At 40.4% G+C, this 10,758-nt stretch overlaps 1 protein-coding gene across 4 annotated transcripts in view; it reads left to right on the top strand.

Moving 5' to 3' along the window:
* The window catches only part of EXOC6B (exocyst complex component 6B), a 186,461-nt gene that overhangs the window by 97,885 nt on the left and 77,818 nt on the right, over positions 1–10,758 (top strand). For 2 of the 4 annotated variants that reach the window (XM_072406673.1, XM_072406674.1), the window contains exons 16-19: positions 194–305; positions 5,671–5,805; positions 6,688–6,867; positions 8,563–8,592. In XM_072406673.1, coding sequence (XP_072262774.1) covers positions 194–305; positions 5,671–5,805; positions 6,688–6,867; positions 8,563–8,592 — 457 coding nt within the window. The remainder of the gene's footprint in view (positions 1–193; positions 306–5,670; positions 5,806–6,687; positions 6,868–8,562; positions 8,593–10,758) is intronic. The other 2 variants (XM_072406675.1, XM_072406677.1) reach the window with 1 other exon arrangement.

The raw sequence follows: 10,758 nt of genomic DNA on the forward strand, positions 1-10,758 counted from the left end.
ACATTAGCTGATGACAGCATCAGTTTACTTCTGCTGCAGATCACTAAACAGCCCCTAAAGTAAAGGGAAAAAAATGATAACTGTTCTTTTTTTAAATTTGTGCTCCCTCTCTAAATAATTGAACATTTCAGTGTTTGTAAGTGTTGTATGTATATAAGAGATGCCTGACATTACACGATACTTTGTGTTTTAGCTCTACGGAAGTGGACGATATGATCAGAAAATCCACAAATTTACTACTGACACGGACACTTAGCAACTGCCTGCAGAATGTCATAAAGAGAAAGAATGTTGGCCTTACAGAGGTGGGTACAGAGTTTGCTTTGCCTTAAAGCACCATGTAAGTTACAAAAGTATAGTAAACCAATATCCTGTACACAGAACAAAGACACCTCCTATTACTAAAACCACCATATACCCTTCCACCTTGCTAAAACACAGGCAGGACCTGTGAGAGGGATAAAATACAATATGCCCACCTTTCTTTCAGCTTCCTCAGTGTATGGGTGATGGTGTTATTCTGCTGATGAGATTCCGGGGTAAACAAACTAAATGTAAAGATGCTGCAACACAGGGTATCCTCAAGAAAGATTGTGAGTCACTCTAGAGCAGCCTTTCTCAACATTTTTTAACATTTTTTGGCAGAAGAAAAAGAATAAGTAATCCAACCACAACCTCTAAGGCAGCTTTTCTCAACCTTTATAACATGAGGGAATCCTTGAAATAACGTTCAGGTTTTCAGGAAGTCCCTTCTATTATTACTATAACCACAGCTCACAGTATATTAGTGGGGTGGTCAGTGGGAAGAATACCTCTTACATTGCTGGGTATTGGGAAGAATGTCACCCTTACAGATAGCCAAATAGATCATTGGTGTCAGGTAAACTGACCTGAGAGGCACAATTAATCATTTTTCAAGGAACCCCTAGCAACTTTTGGGGGACCACAAACCCTGGCTGAGAATCACTGCTCTAAGGAATGCACGGACATCAGATGCAACTTAGATTATCTGGAGAAACAGTAAGGGACAAGCACTGTAACCCTGCAAAGCAGGAATGCATGCCTGAATACATTATGAGTAAGTAATTTGTTCTATTCCATTATGACTGTACCCTTTTACTATCATGAGATTGATGTGAAGAAACTTGGAACACAGATTGTAAGCAAAATTATTTCTCAGTAGCTGACCTCACAAATACTCTTTTTACTGAATGGGCACAAACTCCCACAGATATTCCTAAAAATGGTGCCTTTTATAGCTGAAGGTGGGAGTGTGATACTCATGTCAGTCCAATCAATGCAATCCTATGCTATTCCACAAATCAAGTGGAGAGGGTTAATGTTGGCCATTTTGCCTTATGTCCTAAAGAACCTTGCCCTGACAAACCCATATCAGTGCAATAGTCAGGTGTTCACTAATGTTTGCCGGATATTATTATTAAACAGTTTTTATAAAGCGCCAACATAATATGCAGCGCTGTACATTAAATAGGGGTTGCAAATGACAGACAGATACAGGCAGTAACACAGGAGGAGGAGAGGACCCTGCCCCGAAGAGCTTACAATCTAGGAGGTGGGGGAAGTATCACACATTAGGAGGAGAGATATAAAGTGGTGGGAAGTAGTGAGGGTTTAGGACACAGAAGACCAGTAGGTGATGATGAACTTTTGGGTTTTGAGTGCTCTTTTAAACGAGCAGAAAGTGGGAGCCATCTGAATAGGACGAGGAAGACCATTCCAGAGAGTCGGGACAGCTCTAAAAGTCTTGGAGCAGTGTGTGTGATGAGGTTAGGAAGTCATTGATAGATTTACATTGTGTTTATAATCTATACATACCAACATAGTTTTTCAAGCAGTAAGACATATTTGGATCATTACATGTACATTTCACATGTATATCTAACAAAAACACTAAAAAGCGTTTGCATTCCCTTCATGCTTTTTAGGATGCTGACAAAGTTCATGTTTGCTTTGCAGGGAAAGCCCCATTACCCCCACCCACGTCCATCAAGAAAAATCTAGAACTCTAATTATCCCGTTTGCTGGGAGATGCGGCATTTGTCAGGCTTCTATATGTAGAAGCATGGGATGTTTATTCGGCAACCAGACAGCCACCTAACGATCTTGGTGAAGCGTAAAGTTGATCACGCTGCTTGAACGCTCGGCATCTCCTCTGCCATCTGTTTGCCACACGTCTCCCCTGGCTGTGTTTCTCTAGGACACACTCTGCACATAGCTTGTAATGCTCTCCTTGCCGTGAAAGGGTCCTGGAACAATAGCCCCATGATTGCTGCTGGAATGGAGAAAAGAACGTCACAGACATCCCCTGCTCTGCTGTCTGCCATTCGAGCGCATCCTATTCATAGCAGCAATGCCTTGTAGTCTCCTCTTTTTCTATAGTCCGTGCATTCATTTGTCACAGGCTGTATTAAGAAATGTAATTGTTCACTTTGCAAACAGTAAGATATTGTAAAGTCTGCAAATAACAGGAAAGCTTTGAACACACACAGCTGTTTATGTGATCCTTTCCCAACCTTTCTGATATTTAATAAGGAATCCAGCTCATTAAAGCCGAACTCCAACCTTCCTGCTTTTACTGCTTACTTGTAGACAGTTCCTTGTTGTGCCGAAAGTCCCATTTCCTTAGTCCACATTAATGCATTAGAACCTACACTAGATTGCTTGAGCTCACCTTGTTTTCACGCTGATGGACTGCAAGGATCATCCAGCCCAATACTCCCCATATAGCTATTTGATTTCTGTCCTGTCAGTCTTTTAGTCTCGCATTTTTCCTAGAGTTCTCTACATGCAAATGTAGTCTGGGAAGACCTGGGTAGGCTGACACAATGGACGTAAATATTGAAACTCTCTAAGGCTGAAGAATATAGACTGTCATGGGTGAACATGGGTGATCCAGCAAATCTGGAATGGATTTCTAAAAATCATTTGCTGTTTGGAAATGTTTTCAATCCTTAGCCAGATTTATTCTAGGTTTGCTAGATCACCTAGGTCTATCTTCTTCAGTCTTGGAGAGCTTCCTTTAATTTTTCCCTAGACTGTATTAATGACATATGATTATGGTAGGGACATTAGATTGTGAGCTCTTTTAATGCACAGCTAGAGACATGACTATTGACTTTGTACAGCACTGCATAATATGTCGGCGCTACATAAATACTGTGTAATAATAATAATAATAATAAAACTTGTAATGTGTTCTGTAAAGAGGACCAATGGAGACTGACCTGTGCAGGCACATCTGCCCTGCTGAATCACCAGTCCTCTGCTCCGGGGAACATTTCTGGCAAATAATTGTAGGTAAATAATTGACTTATATGAGTAAATCCCTATTGCATGGTAGGTACTAAGGTGATTAAGAAAACAGGTCAGAATGACTTTTTCCCTATGCTATCCAAAGCTTAAAAACACAGATTTAACAGTTTCTGTTTTAAGGAGTTGTATTTTTTTAAAATTATTTTTATTGACAAGAAATATACATAACAAACAACAATATACAGTCATCTTACAATATGCAATCATATACAGATTCAGTAACCAACTGTAGCAATAAATTAAATATAGAACATGTAAATGAATGCAGATACATACACTTTTCTTCTCTGTGTTTTTCTTTTTTTTCTTTTATGCGTAAGCTGTGTGTAACAAAAAACATCACAATCCCCATGTTTCTGTATCAAGCTAAATAACCTGATTTTACCAAACAATAAACTAAACCAAACCAACAAACAGGGAGAGGGGCTGACTTGCTTAAAACATTCTTGTGATAACGAATAACTCGTTACTCATGGATGACCAGATATGTGAAATAATAAACATAGAATATTGTCAAGGTGTAAGTAGTTAGTGCCTATGAACGTAGACCAGCACCTACTGAAATAACAGCAACTAAGTAAATAAATAACATCTCCTGCCGTTCAGTCAGAATTGTATTTTTATTGAGAGATAACAAAGTAAACACAGTAATACAACACATATAAAAGCAAAGGTGATACAAAAGAAAAAAACAATTATATATTTAAATTATAACCAGAACAATAGAAAACATTATCACTTTTTCAAAAATAGAGCCTACAAATAGACATATATTCATCACTAGAAACCTGTAAACTAAATCAGTTCATTGTTCCTTCATAAACAATTAAAGACAAGAGGAGAGGGAGGGGGGTAAGTTAGAGGCTAGAATATTGTAGAGGAGTTATAACTAAAGGTGCGTACACACTTCCAATTTTTATCGTTCCAATCGAACGACGAACGATCGATTGGGCAAAAAATCGTTTGTAAAAAAGTAACCAACGACGCCGACGAACGAGGAAAATTGTTGGAAACGAACGACCGGACCGGCGGATCGGATTGGGCGACGTGAACATCGTTCGTGTGTACGGTCGTTCGTTGATCGTCCATATTCAGAGCATGCATGATGAACGAACGTCCGTTCGCTTAAACGATCGTATCTATTGTGTGTACAATATCTACGAACGATCGTGTCGTTACCTCTATGTGCAGGATCGGTGCTATACGATCGTTCGTATATATCGTGCAGGAACGTTCGTCGTTCGTTTTCCGACGATAATAATTGGAAGTGTGTACGTAGCTTAAGATGTAGGGAGCAAGATTTGATATAGTTTTTGACAGTTTCTATAAGAGATTGCAGATCATTATAGTACTGAAGGTTAGTTTTAGCCATGACGTCGAGTAATAAGATGTTATACTAACATGTTTAGCTCACTATAGTGATTTTACATGGCCATCTGTAAGTGGATAGATTTCATGCAATAAGCCAATAGAAAAGGATAAAGCACTTCTGGATAATTACCATTTTTAAGACAGACCTATAAGCGACTGTCTTTAAAGCATCACATAATTTGCTAATTTGGGATAACAGCCTGGGCACAGTACCATGTTGGCATGCAGGAGTCTCATCAGCATGGACTTGGGTTGCTCGGAGACGTTGGCTGTTCTTCTACGCGTCAATGTGAGAGTCATTGAAGGGTGACAAGCCTGTGGGTGTAAACTGTCAAGCTGTCAGGAGAACCAAGATACTTTGGTTGCTGTCCAAGCTTGTCCACGTTTTTTTGGGTGTGTGTGTGTGTGTTTTGTCCTGTTTTGTTGTTAGTAAGTCTGTTTGTGCATTCCTATCGTAGCCCACTTGACGTGACTTGATGAACATCTAACCGGATCACTATCTGTTCACGCCGAATACCTGCACCCTGCTATCTGTGACTGGTTTAAACGTGTGCTTTTCTATTTGTATATATGTTCATTGGGCACATTTGGCAGTGGTACCCAACTGCTGGAACAAAGGATTCAATCTATCTTCTGGGAATGCAGCTTCATTTAGACCCAGTGACATAAATATATGTGTTATGTGAATGGATCCAGTATGTCATTGCATCATTTTTTTTTCAATAAATGCATGATCAGATATATTAGTTTTTGTTTTGTTTGTTTAGCTGGGTTTTCTTTATCTTCTTCTAGGATAGTTGGATGTTTTAGGTCACATTTCTATATATTCATTTTTTCAAAAAGAGAGAAAGCTTTGAAAGCTTCACAACTTCGCTGTATGTGCCCATTAAATGTGTGGGGGAACGTATTTATTGTAATTTACTGCATGAGTTGCTAAGCATTAATTTTTGTTTCCTTTTGTTTTAGCTTGTACAGATTATTATCAACACGACCCATTTGGAAATCTCCTGCAAATTTCTTGAAGAGTTTATCACCAATATTACTAATGTCCTGCCAGACACTTTACACACCACCAAGCTGTATGGTCTGACCACCTTCAAGGTGAGTGCTTGTTATAGTAGAAATAGCATTTGTTAAGCTCCAGGACCATTTTTTTATATCAGCTATGACCCATTAAAGGGAACATGTACTCAGCGCTTTAAGATTTGCTATCTTATACAGAACACTGTTCTTGCTGCAGGATCTAACTTATATTTAAAGGGCAGCATGGTGGCTCAGTGGTTAGCACTCTGGTCTTTGCAGTGTTGGGTCCCAGGTTTGAATCCCAGCCAAGACATTATCTGCATGAAGTTTGCAGATTCTGCCCGTGTTTGTGTGGGTTTCCCCCGGGTACTCTTTCTTCCCACATTCCAAAAACATGCAGTTATTTTATATGGCTTCTCCCCAAATTGACCTTAGACTGCATTAAAACATATGACTATGGTAGGGACATTAGATTGTGAGCCTCTTTGAGGGACAGCTAGTGACACGACTATGGACTTGGTACAGTGCTGTGTAATAAGTCGGAGCTATAAAAATACTGTATAATAATAATAATAACTGTAATGCGTTAAAGGACAAGTGTAGAACAAGACAAGGTATGAGGAAAAGATCAGCTGCAGGGAGACCACAGGCAATACTGGGACTTGTCTATTACCCTCTATCTGCCCTTATATTTTTTGGGTAGTGGGGGTTGGGGGGTATTTTACAGTAGTTCTACACGAGTCATAGGACCCTAAGTGGTCAAACTGTATCTCCTGTAGGAATGTGCAGTGACACCAGAAGCCTTAACGTTTCTGAAGTTTTCAGTGGTGCAACCATGTTAGCTGTTTATAAATCTGATTGCCTGTTCTGTCACCTACACACACAATGAGTGATTGGGACAGAAGTGTCTGTAAAGCATTTCTACTATGCCTCACTAACACCAGTGTTTGTCCTTTGCAGGATGCCCGCCAGGCTGCAGAAGAAGAGATTTATACCAACCTGAACCAGAAAATTGACCAATTTTTGCAACTGGCGGACTATGACTGGATGGCGTTAGAATCCAGTGAGAGGGCCAGTGACTATCTAGTCGACCTTGTTGCTTTCCTTAACAGCACATTTGCTGTGTTCACCCATCTTCCAGTAAGTAGATTTGTAACTGTAAAGGCAGGGGGAAAGGAGACGCTATAATAATGCTCATTATTTTAGAAACAGAGGCCAACTAGTTTATATAGAGTAGGTGTGTGACAAATTCTTAACAAAAGATTGGAAAGAGCAAAATTCTCCAAAATGTCTGTGTAAATAGTAATGTTAGCGCTAGTCCGTGCTTCAAATAACTAAATTCAATAGTTTGATGATGTGTCCATATACACCACATAGCGTATTATCCTCAGAAGTCATAACATTAATTCTGTGGCCTCTAAGCTAGGTACCAAAACCTAGCAGTGTCCCTAATTACCTCAGCATGTGCATTATAAACCCTAACCAACAACTAGAGGGACTACCTAACAAAAGTAAAAAGTTCTTTCTTTTTATTTCCATCAATAAATGCCACCCAAAAACATCCGGGTGGTTCCTTAAAAGTGCCTAGTGGTGCACCCAGCTAATAAGAGCTGGGGGGAACACTGATAGGTTTCAGTTTACATTGTTTTATGCATTTTTAGCCCTTTTGTACTTGTACCTGTTTCTTCTTTTTGTTAATACTTCAGAATTTTTAAACTCGCATTCTTATCAGTGATTTGTGCCCGTGGTCTAATAATTAATTCGCTTCCTATCTATGTTTATTCAGTACTACCTCCCCTAGGTTCACACAGACATGGAATTATGTTGATTCTTTTCAGTCTGGAAGTTGATGACAAGTAATTTGAAAGCAGGCACTAATGCCAAGTATGTGTATAAGAGCAGGTCATGGTGGAATGAATGTGCCAGGGAAGACTCACTGCCAGCCTTTATAGGAAGTGTTGTGTACACACAGCCGGCTGCTCTGGGCTATTTTGGGCCACATTCTACCTTTAATCATACGTTGGTCGTGTATCTTGATTTCCTTTTTTAGAGGTGACTCTGCGGTCATGGCATTGTGGCCGCTGGGAAAGAGAGTCTTGGCAAAATCAGACTCTTGCGAGTCTATGAGTACGTGGTGGCACACGAAGGTCAGGCTGTGGTATTCCATCATTTATTGCTCTTTCTCAGTATTATTCATTACCAGTATTTTGACCTGCTCATTATCAAGGTAATGGAATTACGGACTATGGTAAAAACCCCAGAGATATATAAAAAAAAATGTTTTATGATCAACCTGTAATTAAAGTACTCCAGCTAACCTTTCCTTGTTTGGTAGCCGAGAATCTCATTAAGGGTTTATTTTAGGCGTTTGTAAGATTTTCCTCAAAAAAGGACACTGGGCAAGGATAATCTCTACTCTATCCAGTATTTTGCCTAAAATTTCACTGAAAGTGGAACTAAACCCAAAATTAAAAAGAAAACACACCTTTAATGCCGCAGATCCGTTGGGAGGTTTCCTTCTTCGGCCCGGCACATAGGAAGCGTTGGCCACCGACATCTTAATCTCCTCTTCTGGGTTCTTCTTCCTACGTCACCCAGCCTGGCACTGCACAGGCACGAGATCAAGTGACGTAGATGGGGAAAAAGATTGCCAATCTCACTGCCCATACGTGGGATCATCAATTTTTTCTTCCATTAAAGAAAGGGCTCCTTCTGCGCATGAGATTGAGGGATGCGCAGAAGGAGCAGCCAAGAGCCTCCCAAGATCAAAACAGAAAGGGGATGTGCTGTCTCTTTTTTTTTTTTTAATTTTACATTCTACGCTCTTGTCTATAGGCTACAACTGACGCTCACTCCAGGATGCCGGTGAGTAGCGGAGTGGTGCTGCTCGTGTTGTGTTTGGTAAATAGCAGAATCCAGCAGAAATAATATAATTAGAAGCCTGCATGATATCACAATAACAGTGTCCACCAGAGTCCGCATGGAGTGTGTCATGTGTTTAATCCTTAGAGCATAATTGATGGGGGACTAAGACATTTCCTGCATCCCTGAGTGTGGATTAACCCCTTGTAAACTAGGGCTGTATGACTGACTCTTTCAGTGCTTTTTGGACACAGCTGATGATGATTTGTATTCTCCTGTGTAAAGATCCAGTAGGTGAAATTAACAAAAGCCTGGACATGCAAAAAGGAAAAAAAAGCTTTATTTTCATCATTTTACACAGATTCTTTGCTGTCTCTTACATACAGACGGGCTGATTAATCAGTCATTAACAAGACATTTCTCACAATTGTTAGATTGCAATCAGTGATTATAAAGTTTAGCTCTTAGTGGAATTTGACCCAGAATATGGTGTCATCTATTTTCTTCTAAATGGGATCCAGTCTGGTTCCCAAATCTTGGAAGTCACGCTTAATCTCAGCGTTGATTACAGAGGAGGTTTTAGCAAGCTCTTTTTTTGGAACCAAGGTGCAAAGCAAGAAAATAATACTCAATCACATGCCACCATCCAAGCAGATATAGTGGAATTTGCAGAAACAGGAGGGCTACCAAAGATGCAAAGATGTTTAGAGTAGCCTAGGTGTAGGGGCTCACTGATAGAGGAGGATGCAGGAGAGTCAGGACCACTGGCCCCTTTAAAATCTTGAGGCTGAATGGTGCTGATAGCAGCTGGGGTAGGGTAGTAGGGGTGTAGGTTGGGGGTGCACTCCCTCCCAATCTAGTTAGTGCTCCTAATGAATGATACCTATATCTAGTCTTGATCTGGAGGAGATTGCCAGAGGATCCCTGAGGAATAAGTTGTCCTGGGCTGCCGCCATCTTGGATGGCTTTTGGAGGGTCCTAGATCATCAACCTGGGACCCTGTGCTTGGCTTCTGACTTTCCAGACTGAAAGCCAGAGATAGACTCGACACTTGCCTAAAATCTTTGTAGGATGCTGCCTGATAGAAACCATCCTGTGAGCCCAAAAGAGCTTGTGGGGTGCAGCACACCTCTGACTATGCCCAACATGGGCACTTGTGCAGGTGCACTCTGATTTATCAGTCTACTAGACCATTCTCAATGGAAGATCTTTTATACCAACCTGTCTGATGGTTCAATGGGAAATTCAGGGACAGTTTTTTGGCCTCTCACTTGAAATCTGGCTACCACAGCCATTAGGCTACATTCTGTAGTTTATAATTAGTGAATACCACCCATCTATATGTCAATGTTTAATACAAGTATTTTACTTTTCTAACCCTTTCAAAGAATGCATTGAGCAAGTATTAAAATCCTCGCTGTTCTAGTTTTATCCCTTGTCCTATTTTAACTGCTCCTTTCTATTTTTTTCATTTCTTTTTTTTCCTCCTACATCATTCTTATTACTTGTGCAGATAATACATCTTTAAGCCGCCCATTGGAGGGGGTAGACATCCCGGGTCGTAGTCATGTTTTAGGCAGTTTATAGGGCTGTGTTGGCTGGCCGTATTATAAATTGGCAGGAAGGAAGAAGGTGGTTTCAGTAATTAGGTTCCTCTTATTTTATGTCATCCAATCAGAAGTAATGATCTAATATTAACTAATGATGCCGTAGAGAGCTCTTATAGGATAATAGGGAATACTGGAAATGTTTATTAACCCTTATCATGTAAGTCATTGTTTTTAATTGGATGTATGCAGCTTACCTAAATATGTGAAACAGGTTCAATAGTTCTGACCCTATTATCCTATATTTTCCCCTCTCCCTCAAGCACCACATTCTAGCCCAAAATCTACCCCACCTCATTCTACTGATCAATACCCAGTGACAGGCGTTTGCAGTAAACAAAATAATATTGTTTGGTATATGATCCAGCCTCATCCCTTTTACTCTCTCTGTGTCCCTTACCCTTCTCGCTTTCTCTGTGTCCCTTACCCTTCTCACTCTCTCCCTGTCCCTTATCCTTCTCATTCCCTCTGTGTCCCTTACCCTTCTCGCCACCGCCGTGCCCCTTACCCTCTGTGTCCCTTACCCTTCTCGCTTCCTCTGTGTCCCTTACCCTTCTCGCTT

The sequence above is a fragment of the Pyxicephalus adspersus genome, chromosome 3 (genome assembly GCF_032062135.1).
Source record: "Pyxicephalus adspersus chromosome 3, UCB_Pads_2.0, whole genome shotgun sequence".
NCBI classification, from domain to species: Eukaryota; Metazoa; Chordata; class Amphibia; order Anura; family Pyxicephalidae; genus Pyxicephalus; species Pyxicephalus adspersus.